This window comes from Notamacropus eugenii, chromosome 6 (genome assembly GCF_028372415.1).
Source record: "Notamacropus eugenii isolate mMacEug1 chromosome 6, mMacEug1.pri_v2, whole genome shotgun sequence".
Lineage (NCBI taxonomy): Eukaryota > Metazoa > Chordata > Mammalia > Diprotodontia > Macropodidae > Notamacropus > Notamacropus eugenii.
In genome coordinates, this window is record NC_092877.1 from 297,829,568 (window position 1) to 297,852,117 (window position 22,550).

The 22,550-nt window shown below is 38.5% G+C and overlaps 1 protein-coding gene across 1 annotated transcript in view; it reads right to left on the reverse strand.

Moving 5' to 3' along the window:
* Window positions 1-22,550, reverse strand: part of MPP4 (MAGUK p55 scaffold protein 4) — a 59,174-nt gene that overhangs the window by 19,476 nt on the left and 17,148 nt on the right. Inside the window, exons 6-13 of the mRNA XM_072621511.1 lie at window positions 20,425-20,556; window positions 18,428-18,509; window positions 14,018-14,103; window positions 10,910-10,981; window positions 9,442-9,638; window positions 3,548-3,612; window positions 3,000-3,017; window positions 478-516 (exon numbers count right to left, since the gene is read on the reverse strand). Of these exons, the coding sequence (XP_072477612.1) occupies window positions 478-516; window positions 3,000-3,017; window positions 3,548-3,612; window positions 9,442-9,638; window positions 10,910-10,981; window positions 14,018-14,103; window positions 18,428-18,509; window positions 20,425-20,556 (691 nt within the window). The remainder of the gene's footprint in view (window positions 1-477; window positions 517-2,999; window positions 3,018-3,547; window positions 3,613-9,441; window positions 9,639-10,909; window positions 10,982-14,017; window positions 14,104-18,427; window positions 18,510-20,424; window positions 20,557-22,550) is intronic.

Here is a 22,550-nt window from a genome sequence, read left to right on the forward strand (position 1 = left end):
TGGTTTTAAGTTTTAATAGTTGCTAAAGCTTAAAACTTCACTAAGACTCATCCGATGTGCTGTATGGTCTCTGTTCTGTTCTTTCAAAGCTTGTTTTATTTTATTTCCCTTACCTGCTAGTGAAAGTCTTGTGTGAGAACCCTAATCTCTATCTCTGGGAAAACAAGGAGAAAAAAGAAGTTGTGTACATCTAATAGACAACAAGATGATATGAAGATCCTGGGAATCCCTGAAGGCCATGCAGGGCCTGGGAATAGAGGTACAGAGACACAGAAGGGGACAGAGCAGTTCAACCACTCTGGAGGGAGGCCTGCATTATAGCAGAGAGTCCAACAGGGCCTGAGCATGGGTGTGGCTGCAAAAGCTAGGAGCCTTCCACTGTCAGGCCCTACAAGAAATGTGTAGGGACTCTTTTCTGGATGCTCTGGAGATGAGGTCTCTCCTCATAATTACACAACTAGGAGTCGATCTTCTTACCTTCTTCCACACACTTCTCATCAATCTTTATGTCATCCTCTATAAATGAGCATAAAAAGAAAGTTACTTGGAAATGGCAAGCACTTAAAAATAACCCATCCCAAAGGATCTTAGAGGTTGTGATGTCCAACCCCCTCATATTACAGATAAGGAAACTGAGACTGAGAGTAAATGACTTGCCCAGGGTTATATAGCTAGTGAGTGTCTGTGGCAGGATTTGAACTTGGTCCTTCCTGACTCCAAGTTCAGTGTTCCATTTATTACACTCTGTTACTTCTGGGTTTTACCTAGTCTGTGCAAAACTAGCCCTCCCTAAGACTCAAACTAGATCATAGAAGCTTTATTTTCAATACTTAAGGCTTCTTAAAGATGAAGATAAAATCACCCTACATCATCAATTGCAACTCATACTATTCGGTAGTTACCTGGCACAACAGGAGGTTAAGTGACTTGTCCTTGGTCACAAAGTTAGAATATGTCAGAAGTAGATTTGAATTCAGGTCTTGCTCAGAACCATAACTAGCAATTGTTGGGCCAAGGCAAAGGCACAACATGTACCCAGGGCCAAAAGATACAAAAAGTATCCTTAATTAAGCTTGGCATGGATGGCAGCACAGACCCTGTGAGGCTATACCAGGGGCAGAAATGATGGAGACGAGGTGAGTCTTGGCTGTGGAGGGGTTCAGGTGGTGGGTGTGGCCATCTGTTGGCTTCTGATTTAAACTAATTATTCTTGTTCTTAGTTAGCTTCTGAGCCCAGTTGTTTCCTGTGCTGCTAAAAGTGCTTTCAGCCTCCTCTAAATTTTAACTACTAATGTGAAGTCTCCATTGCCCAGCTGTAGTGACTGGTTTTCGTAACTCCAAAGCTAGCTTCTTTCCACTCTACCACATGGCTTCTCATTAATGCCAAAGGATTTAATTTACTTATGTAATACTTACTGAATTGGTATTAATAATTTATTATCAATACTTATTAATTATGTATCACTTATTCATTACTTAATTATCAATTTACACATATGTAATAATTATTTGGATTGCTTATAAAAAACAAAATTCTATAAAACACTAATTACTTGCTCCAAGCCCTATATGGAGCCTTGTTCCATGAAGATATAGCGAAGATAAACGATAAAGCTGAAATTACCATCGTAACAATTGAATTTTTATGTTTCTTTAGAGAAGGGCTTCTTAACCTTTTTTGTGCCCTGGACCCCTGTGGTTGTCTAGTGAAGCCTATAGACCCCTTCTCAGAATAATGCTTTTACATGAATAAATTAAGATACACAATTTTCCAAGTGAAACCAATTATATTTAAATGCAGTTATTAAAATTTTTTTAAAGTTTGTGGACATCAGGGTAAGAACCCTTAATTTAGAAGGCCTTTTCAGATCCACAATTTCACAATATTAATGATTTTATCAGCTCTTACAATAGCCTTAGAAGTAAGAAAATACCCATCTTCAGCCCATTTTACCAATAAAGAGACCAATGGGCTGATTTAATGATACAAGGTATCAGAAATCCAAAATTCATTCAGGATGTTATCCAGTTACAGATCTGAGTCTCTTGTTTCAGAATTCTAATGAGAAATTACCAAACTTTTGCAAACATTTTGTGATGGGTCACAACAAGGTGACTGATTCTAGCATTCACACATTAAACAGGGTAGTGAGTCCAACCCTCATCAAACCCAGTCCCCATCCTAGCCCACTAACAGAGGATGGCAATGTCCTTTCCAATAGCATATGCTCTGCAACTAGTAGAATATAAGTTCATTGAGGGCAGGAATGGTTTTTAAACTCTAACTTTTGAGTGATGGAACAATCAATGAACTTCTGCTTCTCAGTATTGATTTCTGTAAGCCCAATGAGTTTTATGACTTGTTGATGAGTTGGCCAAGTAGGAAAGGGGGATGTCAAAGGCTAAAAAAAAATTCCTCTTTCAACTGATGATTAGTCCCTTTATTTCCCCTAGTTTTGGGTTGATTAACTCTGATCTGTTAACTTCACAGATGTCTTTTTATGACTTAAAATCAGTGACTCATTTAGTCAGGAGCAGGGATCTAGGCATAAGTGGGAACTCAATAAATAGATGCTCAGTTCAATCAGTTGCAAAAGTCCTTTTGACAAGACTTAGACTGACTTCCTTGCCAGGGGAAGTCTCTAAGTCTCTAATCTCCAAATATTGTAGGAGTTGTATTTCTTCTTAGCTCAGGAAGATGGGGAGCTAAGGGCAAGAATAGAGGGCAGAGTTTTCATCTAGAGAGTGACCATGAAAGAGGAAGAAAGAACATAAATTCCCAAGGTCTTTAGCAACTTTGGACCTCTCATTAAGGCAGTCAGTCCAAGCCTTGCCAGAAGGACTGTTACACAATCAATAAACATTTATGAAATACCTATTATATGCCAAGCCTTGTGCTAGGATCAAAAGATCAAAATGAATTGACTTGAATGAAATCAAATGAAGAAAACATCAGTAAATTTCAAGGAGACTTTGGATTTCAGGTAGGTTTCACTTACCTTCTTCCACAGTACTCACTGGCCACAAATTATTGGAGCAGGTAATTAAAAAATAAAAATAAGTAAATTAAAAGAAACAAGGTATCCAATACCACAACTGCATTAAACAGACTCTTAAAAGAAAGAAATTATAATAGTTAGTGTTTATGTAGCACTTTAAGATTTGCAAAGTGCTTCACAAACATCTAGTTTTATCTTTACAAAAACCCTGGGAGGCAGGGGCTGCTATTATCCCCATTTTTATAGTTGGGGAAAGAGAGGTAGATAATGGTTAAGTGACTCGGCTAGGGTCTGAGGCCTATTTTGAACTCAGGTCTTCTGGACTCCAGATCCAGTGCCACGGTATCACCTGATCCAAAAGAACCCCAAAAAATGAATTTCTGAGAGGTTGATGGGGGGGGAAGGGGAGAGAAAAGAAAGATTTTCCAAAAGCCCTTAAACTCATGTATAGATAACCATATACTTCATCTATGGCTAAGGTCAGTCCCAAGAAAGGATAAAATTGTGTTTTCTTAAAAGGCACATTAATGATTCTACCCCACACTTACATATAGCTGATTTGAGGCAGGTGTGAGGCTGGAAAGGTTGAGACCACCAGAATTCCCGCTGCTTCCTATGTAAAAAGAAATTTCTCCATGAAAGAGCCAAACCAACTCCATTTGGTATCATTGCTGACATTTTTTAAAATTACTGCTGGAGTTAAAGCTGTTTTCCTGAGTTAAAGTTTCATTTTCCTGTTAATTATTTCATTTCATTATCCATCACTATACTACTAACTGCCTTGCAGGATGCAGGTGGACATAATCAGAATTCCCTGAACTCTGGAAAGTCTTTAAATCTAAAAATAATAAATATGCCTTTACCATAAAAATCCTTGTGAATCTCTCATCAGAGTTCTTAGCTTGCTGAGGGGCTTTGAACTTGATTTCTTTGCAAATTTCATACCTTTGCTAATCAATTGAATAAGCTCGAACTTTGCCTTTTCAGTCATTCTATTTTACTTGCTGCATCACGAAGAAGAACTGAATTGAAACATCTTATTTATTACTTGAAGGATATGAATGACATCATACTATACGACTCTATCAACGAAAATTAAATGACTCCATCTTACAGAATTTGTTCCAATGTTATAAAAATGTCATTTGGACTCATTCAGTGTAAAATTCTCAATGTACAGCAAGGAAAGATAAAGACTTGAAGTCTTCAGTCTTGACTCTGAATGTCACATTGAACCAAAGGATGATGGCAGTACCTATAAATATGTTAGTCTACTTCAGGTAAGACATATGAATCATAAAGATATCAAGGTGAAGGCTGTGGCTGAATGGATTGAGAAGATCACTGGCATTCTGAAATTGGAGGTGAATGGGAAGAATATATTTAAAGCAATTATCACCAATGAAACATCAGTCTTAATGTAAACTTTTGATATTGTACAACAAACTATAACAGATTTGGGAAGTACCCTAGAGAGAAACAATAACAAAACCCAGACAATCCTAACAAAACATAGGGCTCCAAGACAGCTGTGTTTAAGACCAATGTCTCTGTGACCCTGTCTCTTTCCTCCTACTCACAACATGGAGAGGCTTAGGCCCTTTTTCCTTCCCTAATCCTTAGGGACTTTTCTCCAAAAGGAGGCAAAACTGTCCTTAGGATTGAATTCACCCCAGCTTCTGGTGACCTAAAAGCATTAAAATAATTCTAGCCAATGGTGGTCAGGGACCCTCAGACTTGGTGGGTTTCTGAAGACCATATCCTATCCTAAAGACCCTTTTCACTTCCATGCATCTAGAGATGATGAGAGCCACTTAGAGAAATGAAAGGCCACTACATCCTTGTCGTGTCAGGGTAAATTGCCTTTTAATCAATGAAAGAAGAGCCTCATTTCCTCTCAAATAAGAGAGAACTGGTGTCAGAGCTTCCTCCAACAGAAAAATTATCACTTCAGTGGCAAGGAAGAAGAGTGGTAGACATTCTCAGACCACAAAACAAATAGGTCAAAAGGCTGGAGAAATACTTTTGAAATAAGGAGACATTTTTTTACTGAATAATAGTAAGGGCCGATAACAGGTGCAAACCACTGGATTTGTTGAATGTAACTGAAAGCTGATTACCTCTGGACAGAACCTATTAAGTGACTATGACCCAAGAGTAGAAAGAATCAAAAACCTGAGTAGCCAACATTCAAATAAATTTGGCCCAAAGTTTTTCAACAAAGGGCCATCAAACAAATGGCTGAACTTTTTTATGAATGAATTTTATGAATTTTATTTATTTTATAAATGAATTTTTGCAAATATTCATATATACATATATTGATGTATATGAAAATGATTTGATACTGGTTAAAATATAGGAAAGTAGATCAGTGGAACAGACTAGCTAAAGCAAGAATTGGAAACACATAAATTCAATAAACCATGGCTTGATGAACCTCAGAGTATAAACTATTTGAGGATAAGCTCCATATTTGACGAGAACAACCAGGAACGCTAGAAAAAGAGTTTGTTAGAAATTTGTTTTAGACCATTACACCCCACATCCACTTCTGTGGATTCTCTGGGATACCAGTCTCCCCGCTCCCCTCCCTGCAGGCCTTCTTGTCTTCTGAGACAACTATTCCACCTGCTAATGGCCAAAGTAACGTTTACAGCTTTTGGCTTAGGGGGATTAACTGCAAAGGTGGGAGTTTAATAACTCAGCAAACCAGCTGTTAGCTGAACACTTATTTTTTCTTTAAAAATCCCAACAACCTTACATGCCATCCTTTATAGAAGAAATCAAGACACAGTCCTAATGACAAATAATGAGGAAAGGGACCTGAGAAAAACAAGAACAGACAATTGAAAAAGACAGGCAAACTTGTCAAAAATCAAAAGTGTGTGCCAGGTGCATTGCATATCTTGGCCTTGACGTTGGCACCGAACATTAAGTAAGAGGAACACATATCTCAAAATCACATACATGCTTTCCTTCCTCTGTCATAAGACGTTTCTCCAGGTAGGGCACAGAACTTGAAATCTGGAGGGTCTGAGTTCTAATCATGACAGAAACCCTCAATAGCTGTGTGATCTTAGGCAATCATTTAACTTCTGGGGCTCAGTTTCCTCATCTAACAAATGAGGGAGTTAGTCCTCTGTAACTTCATATTTATGATCTTGTTAAGCTATGATCCCTCAAACCCCAATTCTTTCCATCAGTACAATATCATGTTGTCTGACACATGGTCAATTTAAATTTGATGTGTTCTGTGCTAAGCAGATCTGAAATGTAGTTTGGTTGTCATCCTTAACATTGCATGAAAAGACTCAAGCCATAAAATAATGCATTTTTTCCTCATCTTCTTTGTCTTCTAATGTAATTTAAAGTTTCTCAAAAATGAGCCACAGAGTTATCATTGAGATGCCCCCAAGACCTCGGGAGGCCAGAGACTCAGGAATGGGCTGTAGGTTACATGAGGATTTGACCTAACCTTCTGTATGTCTCTACCTAATGCTCTAATCCTATAAACCTCTAATCACCTCCATGTCAAATAATTTCTAAGAATATAAACAGCACTACCATTTCTGTTGAGTGAGAGACAAAATAAAATAAAAAAAAACCAAACTCTTCCATATAAAATGCTTTTTGGCATTAAAATATGTTGGAGTTTTTTAAAGGAGAAAAAATAGGCAGTTCATTTAAACCAGCACAAAATTTAGCATTCTAAAATTCTGCTGTGTCTTTCCATTTGGTCTTTCATTTGTCATTCATTTATTCATTAATTAACAACCAATTAATATTAACTCTCTCATACTTGATAATAGATGTTATACCTGGGTCCAAATTTGTAAGTAGCTGTTTATCCATTTACCTTGGACCAGAGAATTGTCAAGATTTATGACCTATGTGTCTCCTTGGAAAGGGGTGGTGGTGGAAAGGAAGAAAGTGAGCTAATTAAACAAAGTTTTTTAGGGGGAAGGGGGAAGAAATAAACATTTGCATAGTGCCTACTATGTTCCAGACACTATACTAAGTTCTTTAAAAATATTATCTCATCTGATCCTCATAACAACCCTGGGAAATAGGACCTATTATTATCCCCATTATTATAGATGAAGAAACTGAGGCAGATAGAAAGATTAAGTATCTTGTCCAGAACTACATAGTGAGTAAGTGTCTGAAGTGGGATTTGAACTCATCTTTTCCTGATTCCAAGTCTCATGCTTGGCACCACTTGGCTGCTCCATGACTACTGATCAGTACTCCCACTGACCATGTGTGATCATAGGCAGCCACCTAATGTCTCTGAGCCTGTTTTTTCATCTGTAAAATGGTGATATTTATATCTGTCCTATTTCCATTGTAGGCTTGTGGTGACAATCAAATGTGAATAGTGCTATGAAATGCTTCCTAAATAGAAGGTAGTATTATTACAGGAGTGAAGGGTGAAAGCAGAACCTTGTGCCAAACCTATATATACCTAAATGCTCCTTCAATTACTCTCTAATTCAGTCTTATCCAGACCAGAGCTGTGATATATATGTATATATGTGTGTATGTGTATACACATTCACATACATATACATACATAAACATCTATATATAGATATTTCTATATACATACATGTGTATGTGTATACACACAAGCACACATGCATATTATCCTGCCTTATTATCCCCATTTTACACATACATACACACACACACACACAAACACACACACATGTGTATGTGTGCTTGGGATAAAAGCAGGAACCCTGACAACCCTGGAACTAGCTCAGCACCAGGAACAGCACCTGGGCTGTTCCAGGTATTGATCAATATACATAGATTAACTAGGCTGTTGTCTACATTATGTGACTCGAAGGACAACATGTAGAACTACATAGTATATGCATACACACATACATATACAACATACAGAAATAAAGAACTTCAAAGGAGAATGGAAACATACAACAGAAAGAGAAGATGGGTGGGACAAGGGATAACAGGTGGAAGACCAGAGTGCTCCACTGTTGTCCTGGCAATGTCAGAAGAAATGAAAGGCCTCCAGCCCTTTGTGAACATCCCTGTGAGGACCTTCCAGGAGGACAAGGACAAGAGGCCTGCAGGTTAGGCGGGAATGGATACGTCATGATCTGTGTCATTGAAGAGAACATGTCAAGCAAAGAAATCACAGATCCACACGAGTATTTGAGAATATAAATGTCTGCTATTACTATTATTGTTATTATTAATGTATCCTATGATCAAGAGCAGCAAACGATCTTAGAGTTTATCTCACTCAATCTCCTCTTTTTACAAATTAGGAAATGGAGGCAAAGAAGAGGTTCATATATGTAGAGCTGAAAGCAACCATCTTTGAGATCATCTGATCCAACCTCTTTATTTCAGATGACAAACTAAAAGCACAGAAGTTAAGTTAGGTCCCTAAGGTCTAACAGGCAGGAAGTGGCAGAAACACGGCTGGAACGCCAAGCTCTCTTTTCCATTGTGTCACATGGCCTCTAGGTTAAATGAGTTGTCCAAGGTCACATAGGTAGTTCTGGTGAAAGCCAATGTGCAAACCCAGGCTCTCTGACTACAAATTACATCCTATTGCTTCTCATTCATTCAACAAATGAGTCTGTCCAAGGGAAGATTGCTGTGATAGGGGCTTTTGGTGACTGATAATAGATAATGAAAAAGGTGAGTGACAAATAAAGAATTGGTTGATGTGTCCTCAGCACAGTCCAGGGAATAGGGTGCCCTGACTGACTGACCCTGGTATATCTGCCCATCTGACAGGACAAAATGTTTGTGCATCAAAACTTTACAGCAACCAACTTTACAGGTGGTCTCTTAAGACCACCTCACAGACTCTAATTTGACTCTGTGCTCACCAGTAAGGCTTCTGACCTTAATCTGGCTTCCCAAGAAGACTCTTCCAGTGTGGGGGAGACTGTACTAAACAGCTAACATGAATATCCCAGTCTGTTTGACCATCTAGTGTCTCCATGTTAATTCATAAATTGGCACTGTGGTTTATCAGTCTTTCTCTTGTGAGTCAGGTTATGTAAATTAGCCCTCAGGATCTGATCATGGGGTGGACTGACAAAGTGGAATTTCTGAACTTGCAAAAGCCAAAGACCAGAGATTAGACTCATGGTAGAAACATCCCATGAGGTCTATCCTCTATCCCTTTCCTTTCCCTTCTCTTCTTCTCCCTCTCTTCCACTCCCTTTCTTTCCTCTCTTTTGTCCTTTCCTCTCCTCTTCTTCTCACTCTCTTTCCCTCTACCATCTTAAATACAAAAGAAGACTAAGCTGGTGGTTCGAATCTAAAAGTGAGGCTGGTGACTTTGCACAGCTCTGCCTCCCTTAAATCCAATTCACTTGCACGTCATGGCGTCACCTCCCTGATGTCATGGTCCTCTTGGAGAATGAGGGACAAACAACATCAGTTCCCTTACCTCTTCAGAAGGTGATTAGAAGGGATAAGACCAGCACAGGCACCAAAGTCAGAGACCTTCCTGGCTTGCCACCAGAGGGAGTCATTTCGATCCACAATCTGGAGGATCTCCCCCTTTTGGAAAGGCAAGCCAGCATCTGCACAGGGGATGATGGGATCCTCCCAGGGACAATACTTGGCCATAGTTCGAACATAAACCTGGTGAAAAGCATACAATTACACCATCAGAAGAAACTTTCCTTACATGTATAAACCAATTCTTCTAAGCTTCTATTGACCTCTTTATACTCATTTTCCCCATTCTCTTGCCTATCTTCACTCCTATTCCCATAAGAGGGGTCATTGATTGTCTATTAAACTTGTAAGATGTGAGGAGGGGAAACCCTCTGACCTCCCCCGAAGAAGGTGGGCAGGAAGTGGTACAGCTGTGAAAGCAAACCCATACCACCCCCTCCCCCAGGCCCTTCTCTTGAGCATATGCCCCTCTTTTTTCTAGATCTTTAAGAAAATTATCATCTTTATCTATTAAGATTCAACTTGATTCAAGCCTCAGAAGTAGTATGAATAGTCAGGTATTCTTCCTATTAAAAGCTCTTGAGATACCCTTACTAAATCTGTTGGATATTCCTTTGGGCTAAGTCTACCGTTGTGGTTATAGTGGGAGTACCAACAAGCCCTTAGATACACTACAGGTGTAGAGAGTCTCCATTCACTTGTTATGGTAGAATCCAAACTCTTGAATACCATTATAGACTCACAGAGGGCATCTCACAGCAAATTTATATATCTACCCTCTCTAATTCAATTCTAAATGTAATGTAGTTATTAATGATAATCACTAATTTTAATAACCATTACATTTTATCAAATATGAATAAAATAGAATAAATAACATTTATTATAATACAAATATAAACATATTTATATTATAGAACAATAATATAATTTTATAAATAATTTCTTAATTAATTAATTGTTAATTAATAATAATTACTAGCATTACTAATAACAAACTGATATTGGTGATTACATTTTTTGATACACTAACTGCACACCAGCATTCTGAAACATGAAGATTACCATCTTCAGTAACTTCATCCTTAGTACAATTGTCCCGCTCTATTATGACACCCAAGTGCCAACAGCTAGAACGTGTTTTGCTCAAATTGCATGTTTCTCTCAATGCCTTTCCTTGATGAATTCTTATTTCTATTGTTTATGTTTCCTCATTTTGCCTCTGATACCATAAGTCTCTAAATAAGAAATATGCTATATTGTACTTGATACTACTACACTGTACAATACTGTGCCTACTACATGACAGGCACTGCACTAAATGTTGGGCCTGCAAAGACCAAAAACAAATAATTCTTGCCCCAGGGAGCTAAGGATACTGGCATTGGATACCACTTTTGTCGACTTTTACTGTGGCATATCTAACTTGGAGAAATTATTTGTTGAAGTCTTACCGTTGTCTGGGTATTAATGCGGCGATCAGAAACTGGGACCACCTTGAACATGATTGTGCCATGAGACATAGCCTAGAAAATTTCCAGAGGAGAAATTATAACAGATGTGTAATTGATTGGTCTTAAATCAATAAAGGTGAGCTTTCCCCTGGCCTGGCAACATCCCCCCACAGCATTGTCCTGGGGTTTTTTATCCATAAGGACCAAATTAAGATCTCAGTATTCTTCACCCATTGGTCAGTGCTCCAAAGGGGCATTATGTCCCAAGCTCTATGGTCTCTCTTTACACCTGCCACAACAGTTTTAGGCCCTTCTCCAAATAAATGGTATTACTCTAACTCTGAAAATATACCCTTAGTATTTGGCATAATACTAAATGTGTAAATTAATTTAAGTAGTATTGTCATTTTTATGATACTGATATGACTCAGCCATAAGTATGAAAATCCCCAGTTATTTAAGTTGTTCCTAAATTTTTAAGTAGCATTTTGTCTTTTTGTAGCTCTATTTCTCTGTCTGGGTATTATCTATGTAATTCCACCTATGTGGATACTGAGTGTGCTTTTTAGACTGATTCTCAGATACTGTATGTGTTTGTGGTTATTTTGAATGGGACTTTCCTTTCTATTATTACCTTCCGGATTTCATTATCACTAAACAGAAATGCTGCTGCTTTTTGTGGGTTTATTTTGTATACTGTTTTTCTTCTGAAGCTATTCATTGCTTCAGTTAGTTTTTCTGTTGATTCCCTAGAATTTTCTAAGTAAACCGCCATGTCATGAGCAAATAGCAGCAGTTTTGACTCTGCTTTGCTTGTCTTTGTGACTTTAATTTCTTTCTCTTGTTGAATTGATATTTTTAGCAAATAACAGCAGGGAAAGGGAGCATACTTCTTTTACTTCTGTATTTACTAGGAAAGCTTCCAGTGTTTCCCCTTTGCATATACGGTTAGTTTTTGAATTTAGAAAAATTATTTGTTATGTTAAGAAAAGGCCCTCTGCCTGTGCTTCATAGGGCTTTAAGCATTAATGAATGCTATACTTTGTCAAAGGTTTTACCTACATCTTTTAATATGATAATGAGTTTTAGGATGTTTTTATTTTTCATATATTAGTGGTTAGTTGTTTTTCTAATAGCAAACTACGCTTGCAACTCTAGCACAAATCCAACTTGATAACGAATTAATTGTTGGATAAATTTTTGTAGTTTTTTTGCCAGAATGTAAAAAAATTTTTGAATCAATATTCATTATGATATTGATTTATAGATTTATAAAAGGCAGAACTTGGAGTCAGGAGAAGCTGAGTTTAAAGCATCTGATATTTACTAGCTGGGGGATCCTGCCCAAGTCACTTATACTCCCTTATCCACAATTTTCCCATTTGTAAAATATTGATAATAAAAGCATTTGTGTCACAGGACTGTTGTGAATGAGACAAAATGTGAAAAGCATTTTGCATGACTTACAGTCCTAAATAAATATCAGTTATAATTATTAGTAATCATTTTCCTTTTTCTTTATTTTATCTTTCTCTGCTTTATGTTCTAATACCATATTTATCTCATAAGAGGAGTTTGGTAGACTCTCAATTTTTGAGAATAATTTGTGTAATATATGTATTAATTATTTTTTAAAAGTTTGAGAGAATTTTCCCGTAAATCTGGTCCAGAGGCTTTTTCTTGGTAGTTCTTTTATGGCAAGGTCATTTTTTTTTTCTGGAGTGGATTAAAATCTCTTTTTAGTGTTCTGTTAATTTGGGTATTTTATATTTTGCAGATACTCTTTTCCTTTAAATTCTCAGTGTTGTTGGTATATAATTGCATACAATAGTTTTTAATAATTCTGTTTATTTCTTCCATGTTGTGATTTCACCCTGAACACTTTTTATTAAGATTATTTTCCTCCTTTGTAGTCAGATTGGCTCATAGATTTATCACTTAAAAATATTTTTGAAGAATTAATTTTTAGTGTTAGCTTTAAATTCTGTAGTTTTTAGTTTTCCAACTTATTATTTAATATTTAAAATTCCATCTTTTGTGTTTATTTTGGATTTATTTGTGAGTTTTCTAATTTTTAAATTGTACATTTAACTAATTCTCTCTTTTTTCTGTTATGTTCACATATGTTCTTAACATATATGACATAATTTTTTGCTGAGGATTTTTTCTTGCATCCCAGGAATTTTGGTGTATGATATCATAATTATAATTGTTTTCTCCAGTTATTGTTTCTATTACTTGACTTATGATCTGCTCATTGTCCAGGATGTCATCATTAAGTCTCCATTTAGGTCTGTGTCTTTTTCTTGTGCTCTCCATGTTGATTGCTATTTTCATGGTGTTTTTGTGTATGCCAGTTTGATTGCATCCCTCCTCTGACACATGAAGGTCATGTGACACTGTGCAAATCACTTAATCTCTCAGTGCCTTAGGCAACTCTACGGCACATAAGTCACCATTACGTTCTATTTCATATATCATGCCACTCTCAACATTGTAGGTAGATAGTATTTTAAGGTTTGCATAGTTTTACATGTATTCTCTCATTCAATCCTCATAACAACCTGGGAGGCAAATGCTATTATTATCCCCATTTTACAGATGAGGAAACTGAGGGTGATGGAGATTTAAGTCAGAGATATCAAACTGGAGGCCACAACATTCAGTGTACAGATCTGAGTTAGATTAAAATATAATTGGGAGATATTTTTTAAAAATAAATAAAATACAACAAAACATAGGTAACATTACATTTTAAAGCTAAATCAATGTACAGCCTTCAAATACACTTATGTAGGGTCTTCTGTTCCATTTGAGTTTGACAATAGTGGTCTAAGTGACTTGCCCATGGTCAAATTTGGACTCAGGATTTCCTGCTTCCAGCCCAGTCTGGTCTCCAGTGCACCCCCTAAGCTAAATTATAAGAGAGAGAGAGAGAGACAGAGACAGAGACAGAGAGAGAGAGAGAGAGAGAGAGAGAGAGAGAGACAGAGACAGAGACAGAGACAGAGACAGAGACAGAGAGATAGGGAGGAGGGGAGAGCAGAGGAGAGGAGAAGAGAGGAGAGGAGAGGAGAGGAGAAAAAAAGGGAAAGCAAAGATTGATACCAGGATATGGATGACTTGTTCTGGTTCGAGTCCCTCTACCGAAATGCCATTCACTTCCACCAATTTGTCTCCAGCATAGAGCAGCCCTAGACAAATGGAAACGCAAGATAAAGATGGTGTGATTGGGATACGTATGGGAGTTGATGGGAAGGCTATCTGAGGTCCTCAGGGGTACAGAGAAAAGTGTCAAAAACAAAAACGGGTGAAAAAAGGAAAGAAATGCTGCCATAGGGATGAGTTTCATCAAAGTATACAATGGGAAGGTCAGACGATCCACAAGGGTGTTGGGGTCCCCTAGACCATTACGGGAACCCCTAACCCCGACCCAAGGCTCTTGTCCGGCAAGAGGCCTTGATCTAGTGAGTAATGAAATGAGGTGGGAGACAAGGTGGTGAAGACTCTGTTTATTCCAGCTAGCTCACATGCATATATAGTGTTAATTATGTGAAGCCTATACATTGAACCTATCACCTAACACCTTTCCTTATATGGGTGTCTTCTCCACTGGACATCCGGAGCTGGACAAAGAACTGCCACGTTGCAAACAAAGACGAGACCCTTCCTCCTGAAATCCATCTAGTTCCACCCCTACTGACAAGCCCCTAGGTTATCTAGGCAGGCTCTCAGTGTGGCGTCCTGCAATGGATAGGGGTCGGCTCTAACTCGTCCCTTTACACAAGGGTGCCTAGTCCAAGCTATACCTCAAAAGGAATTTTCTTTACAACATTCTGCTCGATGAGCTCTAGTGACCAAGGGACATGCACATTTGCCTGAGGCCATTCTACTTGGGGACAGCAGCAATGGAAACTTTTCCTTATCCTGATGTGCTCCTGGGACCAGGCAAAATGAGTCAACGGCCTTCAAATACTTGAAGTCACATATCATGTCATCTCCCTTCCCCATCTTCTCTTTGCTAGGACAAATATCTCCACTTCCCTCAACTGATCTTTGTATGATATGGCTTCTAATCCCCTTACCCTATTGATCACCCTCCTTTAGATCACTGGACAATAGATTTCAAGTTGGAAGTGAACTTAGAAATCATCTGGGCTAATTGCTTCATTTTACAGATAGAGAAACAGAGGCCCAGGGAATTTAAGTCACTTGCCCAAGGTCATACCAGAGCTGAGTTTTAAACTCAGGTCCTCTAATTCTAATTCCAGTGCTCTTCCCTTTATTTCATGCTCCCATTCCAACTTGTCAAATTCTTCCCAAATTGTGGCATCCAGAACTGAACAGAATCCTCCAGGTATGGTGTGACAGGACCAAATGCAGTGGGTTTGCCTGTCAGTCCTCTTGTTCTGGTCATTGCCTCTGGGTGGAGCCCATCATAACAGAGGTTAAGACATTTGCTGAAATAAGTATTCAGTGCACAGCAGTACATGTTTTTCTAAAAGCATCATCCTTCATATGTCCTCAAAATTCTTCCTAACCTAGAGTTCTACCTGCCTCACAGGGCAATTGTGAGGAAAGAGTTTTGTGGTCCCTAGAACAAATGCAAGTTGTTGCCATGATAATCATTACTATAAGGATGATTATCATCATTATTACTAATTATATTGTGCATATTTGGCATATTCTCTGGAGTCTAGTGCCTAGGTTCAAACCTAGCCTCTGATGCTTGGTTTCTGTGTAACCTAGGGTAATGGGGGTAGCAGTGGATAGAATATAGAGCCCTGAGTCAGGAAGACTCATCTTCCTGAGTTCAAATCTGGCCTCAGTCACTTACTAGCTGCATGACCATAGGAAAGTCACTTAACTCTGTTTGCTCAGTTTCCTCATCTGTCAAATGAGTTGGAGAAGGAAACGGCAAACCACTCCAGGATCTCTGCCAAGAAAACTCCAAATGGGCTCACAAAGAGTCAGACATGACTGAAAAAACAACAGCAACCTCAGGCAAATCACTTAATCTCCTTGGGGCTCAGTTCCCTCATATCTAAAATGAAGGGAGACATTCTGGCTGAAGTCTTTCCTGGTTCCAGATACATGATCCTATACACATTCATACTTTATAATGAGAAAAGCACAAATTAGCTTTTTGCAGTAATTACTTCATAAACAGTTTAGTCTTTATTAAATTCACTGCCTCTCAGGTCTAAAAACCAATAAGGGTAATAATGAGTATGGATTTGCGGGCCCAGCAACAGATGGCTGGAGAATATTTTTCAGGAGGCCGCTTCCCCTCACTGGCCCTATTGGGATCCTGTAGCTTTTGTGGGACCTGCTTCTTCCCATCCTCAATTAGTCAGTCAGTCCTAGACCTCCATGCAGTCAATACAGATAGCTACAGGGTCCCCTTGTTATCAGCTTCAGGCCAAACCCCCAAATATCTGCAAAGATTGATAGAAAGGCAAGAGAAAGCAAAATAAAGCCAAGATTTTCTTTAAATGTTGCACTTTTGCTAGTTCATTTCTTGACCTTGCTCTTGACTCATTCTTCCTTGTCTCTAAACTTCAGATAGAAATCTTTTTTTGGGAGCCAGACATCTTTTCATTTAAGCTCAAAGTGTAAAACTGTAAAAGTTTCTATTATAGCTTCATGGATATTTTTCTCTCTGGGGACACTATCTGGACAGCAACAAGGCTACAAAAAATATATTTATGGGACTATGGGATGTAGATCTTCTAGTCCCATTCTCTTACTTTATAGAGAAGGGAAGTTGACCCCCAAGGAGATGAAGTGATTTGTTGGCTTAGCTTAGAAAGTAACAGAGTCAGGATCTGAACCCAGGGAGGCTGCCTTCAAATTGAGGATCCTTGTTACATTAAACCACAGCTGCCTTATACCACAGTTCTATAGTAGATAGAATTAAAGATATAATTTTGAGAATCATCAATATGGAAGCCTGGTTTCTTTTCTTTCCTTCCTTCCTTCCTTTCTCTTTTTTTCCTTCCTTCTTTCTTTCAAACACAAGTTTTCTACCAATGATGCTATACAGCCACAAGTTATGGAACAGCACAATCTTAAAAGAATACAGATTGCAGTTCAAACACAGGTGGGTATGGGTAGGTTTTGGCATATTACCAACCTGATGTGGCTCAGTTCTGACTCAGGCTGTTCCTATTCAAGTTTTGGATTGGAATGAAACGAGACCTCCTAGACCATCTAACAGTAAAAGAAGTGAAGGTGCTTAACCACAACATAGACTACCATTTTGTTGAGCTGCGACCATATGCCAGGTACCATCCCAAGCACCATGGGGTACAAAAGAAAGGCAAAATGTGTAGCTTCTCAGTCTTTGCCACGGTTGGTCTGCAGAGTGTCAAGTCTGAGGAAGGAGCTTTTGACTCCACATCCAGGGGACCTTTGGAAGGAAGCTACACTCCTGATTCAAGCCTTAGCATCCCAGGACTGAGTCTTGGGACAGCTTCAAAAACTTTTAAGGAAAAAGCAACCTAGTCTTCAGAGGGAAGAACCTTGGGAAAAATTAACCCAGACTACATATGCCAGGGTCCCTTGTAGTTATTGCTGCTAATTTATATGGGAGAAGTGCTATCAGTACTATTCTATCAAGGATACTTGGGACCAAAAGGAGAGGAATATGTATCAAGAGTGAGGAGTAACAGATAGATGGCTTAAGTGTTGTATAGGTATGTGTGAAATTGTAAAAGCAAGCAAACAACCAAGTAAGGCAGATCTCTAACAAGTTGGGAAGATCCCTTTCAGAGGATTTATAGAAAGACATGGATAAGAATGACAATTTCACAGAAGTTCACAATCACAGATTTAGACCTAGAAGAGACCTTAGAGGTCATTAAGTCATCATTTTGCAGATGAGGAAACTGAGGGTCAAAAGGATTAAATGACTTAATTTGCCTAGGTCACATAGCATATGATAAGTGCTTAAGGTAGGATTTGTATTCATATCTTTCTGACTCCAGGTCAGAAAGGTCACTCTATCTACTATACCACAATGCCTCATAATTGAAGAACATATTGACTGATAGTCTTCAATCTGTTCCAGTGGATGGAGTACCTATAGGGGTGAGATCACCAATCCACTGAAGAATTGAAATATTAAGTCGAAGGCATCCAAATGGATAAGCTCTCCAAAGGAAGGAAAGTTGAGAAAGAACATGGGGTCTAGAACAGAGGTTGGGAAATGTCCACATTTGAAGGGTGAGAAATGACTGTGAAAGAAAGAAATAAAAGAAGCTAGAAGGGGGCAGCAGGATAAAGAAAAGCCATTTTTAAAATGGAGAAGTGAGTATGTTCAAAGGCTAGGAGGCAGTATCAGTTGTGAAAGATGCTGGAGGGGAAGTCTCTTGCAAGGGGACTTGGCTATTTAGGCCATTTAAGGGCAGTTCTGCAGCTTCTGAGGGGTCACCATCTGATCCCAAGACACATTGGAGAGAAAATTGAAGTTATTTAGTTTTCACACAATCACTGACCACCAAAATTCCAACTTACCACTCCTGTCAGCGAGTCCACCATGGATTATCCTGGCCACCATGATATCTCCTGTTATCTCATGACGCTTGATGGTAGCACCCTGAAAAAAAGAGAAGCACAAGATACACTTTTAATTCAGTGTGCTTGGACTCCTTGGAGTCAACACAAGTCTTACTTTCTAGATAAGGTCATCTCTAGTATCTGGGATAAAAAAAATCACTTAAAAATGAATTAAAAAAACTTTTTCAAGCAATAGAAATAAAGAAAATTGGAGGAGGAGGGAATTTGGGAAGAAATACGATGAGTTCCTTTTGGACATGTTGAGCCTGAGGTATCTATTTCAAGACAAATTAGACTGGATATATAGATTTGGTTACAACATGCCCAGAGATGACAGCTAAACCTATGGGAGCTGATGAGATAATCAAGGAAGAGAGTGTAAAGAGTATAGTGAACTGAATTCACAGAATTTTTAAGGTAGAAGGGAACTCTTGTGGCCAACTGATCTGCCTCATCCTTAGTATAACATACTAAACAAGTGGTCAACAAGCCTCCGCTTGAAGATCTCTAATGAAGCAGAGTCTACTTCATCCTCAGGCAACCTATTTCACTTTTGGTCAGCCCTCATTTTTAGGAAGTTTTTCTTGATAGCTGGACTCGGTCTGCCTCTTCTATCTATTGTTCTCAGTTTTGCCCTTTAAGTCGAAAGGGGAGATGCACCCTTTAGGACTAATCTTTTTTCCATATGTTGGCCCTTCAAATTGTTGAATACTGTACACGGTTATGTTCCCCTTGAGTATTCATTTCTTTAGTCATTTCCAGTCCCTCAATTGGTCCTCATGTGTCAATGTACCCAACAGTCCACGCCTTGGTGGTTTCTACCATGAATGAACTGATGTCCTTTATAAATTGTGGCGCCCAGAACAAAACACAGTACTATATATGTGCTCTGACCAGGGCAAAGTACAGAGGGGCTTTCACCTTCTTATCCTTAGAACATATCTCTCTCTTAATACAGCCCCAAGAATGACTTTTTTTTAAAAAATTGCCTTATCTTACTACTAATTCATATTGAGTACACCAGAAGCCCTGGATCTCTTTCAGATGAACTGTTGTCTAGCCCTGCCTTCCCCATTCTATCCTTGTGAAGCTGATTTTCTTAGGCAAAGCTTAAGATTTCTTAGTTATTACTATCTAATTTAATTTCTTTTAAAGATCTAACCCAATGCTTTAGTCAATCCAGGTCTTTATGAGTCCTCATTCCATCGCTCAGTCTGTCATCCCTGCTTTGTGTTATCTGACAATTACTTACCATGCCCACTAAACTTTTATGTAAGCCACAGATAAAAAGGTAAGAACATCCCTGGGGCAATCCATTTGAATAAGGCCTCCTACCAAGTTGACATAGAACCATTAACAACTTGAGTCTGGCCAATCAAGTGGTTTGAAATCAATTTAATTGTGTTATTGTCTAGTCCACATCTTTCCATCTCTTCTATAAGAATATCGTTCAGTCAGTTCAGTCCTGTCTGACTCTTCATGATCCCATGGACTATATTGTCCATGGGGTTTTCTTGACAAAGATACTAGAATGGTTTGCCATTTCCCTCTCCAACATAAGAACATTAGGAGATATCTTATCAGATGCTTTGCTAAGAGCTTGTTCATTTTAATTAAATGACATCTAACAGAGTGATTAAAAAAAAACTCAGATCAATCACCAAAACAAAGAAATAAAAGACATAATTTCTCACGTCTTATACCTTGCAGCTTGGACAGAGAACAGTAAATGGACATCTCTAGTTAGAGCAAAAATTAAGAAATTCAGTGTATTTGAAAGCATAAAAAAAGGGGGGGAAATTCTTTATGGCTAACACAATTTCCCTCCAAATTTTCTGAATGCCTGTAGTTTAATTTTCACCAATCATGGACACACATAGTGTCCATGTCACCTCTCTAGAGACTCTGATGTCCGTAGCACATTTCAAAATTCAAACATCAAAAGACTTTCTTACCAGGGGCTGCTTATTTTTCACCAAGCAGACAATCCTCAAAGCTTCCTCATCCTCAGGGATGTTGTCAGGCAGTGGGGGAAGAACTGGCTCAAAATCTTTCTGAGCCACAGTGTCATGGGCGTTTAGTAAAGCCTGGGACAGGAGGACAAAAACACGAGCCATGATCATCCTTTGAAACGTGTCCATCCCCAAAGTCAGCTCCAAACAACATGACATGTGGCACACAGCACACAAGTCCTGCTGATTAACTCCTGCTAAAAATTCATGATTCTATGATTTTGAGTGGCAATCTCATCACTTGGAAGCCCAGGTAACATAAACTATGGACTGAACCTAGTCCACGTTACACATGTGGAATTTGAATTACAAAATATTCTGTGCAGTAGTTTTCCTAACATAAATAGATGGAGAATTTTTGGCTGCTGGGTTAAGCAAAGGACCAACAGATTTTCCTCTTTAAGTCTCTTGATTACCATAAAATTTTTCTGTGATGACCATATGAAAAATTGTCCAAATGTTATATGAAAAATGTTGATCAAGCAATTCAAGTTTTAGCAAAGTTATTTTTTTTTATGGAAACAGTCAGTATTTGAAGGGATGAGCCTATAAATGCACTGCTGGACCCTACAAATGCATATGAAAGGACCTAGCCATTCTGGAAAATAATTTAGAATTATGGTATTTGTAGACTATGTTGATACTAGGTTGATATGCCTGAAGAGGGTGATGACAGAAATAAATGCCATACTATCAATACTTTTTGACATAGCAAAAATTCCCCATCAATTGGAGAATGACTGAATAAACTGTGGTATATAAATGTAATAGAATGTTATTATGTAGTAAGAAACAATAAGCTTTAGGAATTCAGAGAAACATGGGGAGACATATGAAGGAACACAGTAGAGTCATAACAACAGCATATAGTCAGTTCTGCAATTAGACTCATTTTGAAAATGTGAATTTGTTTCCATGTAATTGAAAAATTAGGGAACAATTTGAGCCTAACACAGGTTTCTTGCTTGCTTATTTGTGATTTATTCTTCAAGAAATACTAGGTGAACACAGAAAACTATACCCAGTTGAACTTGGCCATAAAGGAATATACAAAATGCACCCCCCCGCCCAAACATCTACCAGCTATCTCAGTTTACCGCCTGTGCTATCCTGCAAGGCTGTGCTTTGCTCTTCTTTTGCACTTGTGGACTTTTCTACATTAAAAAAGCCCCACTCATTCAAATATCCCCAGGACATCTAAGGTTCCTAGTCCAAAAACGCCAAGGAGTCCATGCAAAAAGAAAGCTTCATGTATTGAGAAGAACCTTGAGTGTTAAGTGAAAGAACATGGGGTCTCTCCCAAATAATAATCATAAAGGAATCCACATTGAGGATGAACAGAGACAATGCCACCAAAAGAAGAAATGCCCCTGACTGGAAGTGGAATTCCTAACCTCCTTTCTCCCACAAGCCCTGTGGATTATATCATGTGGTTTTGCAATTTTGGTGATTTTTTAGGAAACATATGTCATATTGTAGCAAAACTAACTATACTATGACTCTAATAACTATTCTAAAAAGTAGTTGGGAGGTTTAGGCCTCAGGAATGAGATGAACAATATACTTCCCGAGGTGGGGAGCTGCAGGGCGGAAGATTTGGAATATTGCGTGGACTGCTTGATTCAAAGGATATCTTGGTTGTTTTTGCTGAATTGCTTTTTTTCTCTTCCTCCCCCCTCTTTGTTACAAACAGTGGCTCATAAGTTAGGGGAAATGGGAAGGATATGTTTAGAAATAAAGGTGATATTGGGGAAGCTAAGTGGTTCGGTAGATAGAGCAACTGGCCCTGGAGTCAGAAGAACCTGAGTTCAAATTTGACCTCAGACACTTACTAGCTTTGTGACCCTGGGCAAGTCATTTAACTGCAGTTGCCTCCCCTCTCCCGCCAAAAATAACTAAAGGTGATACTAAAACAAAAGACACTGGTAAAAGTTACAAATTAAAAGATAAAGCCACTGAGGGAAACTCTGGCAGAGAAGTTGTCCTCAGAGTATGGAAGATCAAGATTCAGGTCCTACCTGATTCAAATTGACTTGTGTGACTCTCAAGGAGATAAGGTTAAGAGGCAG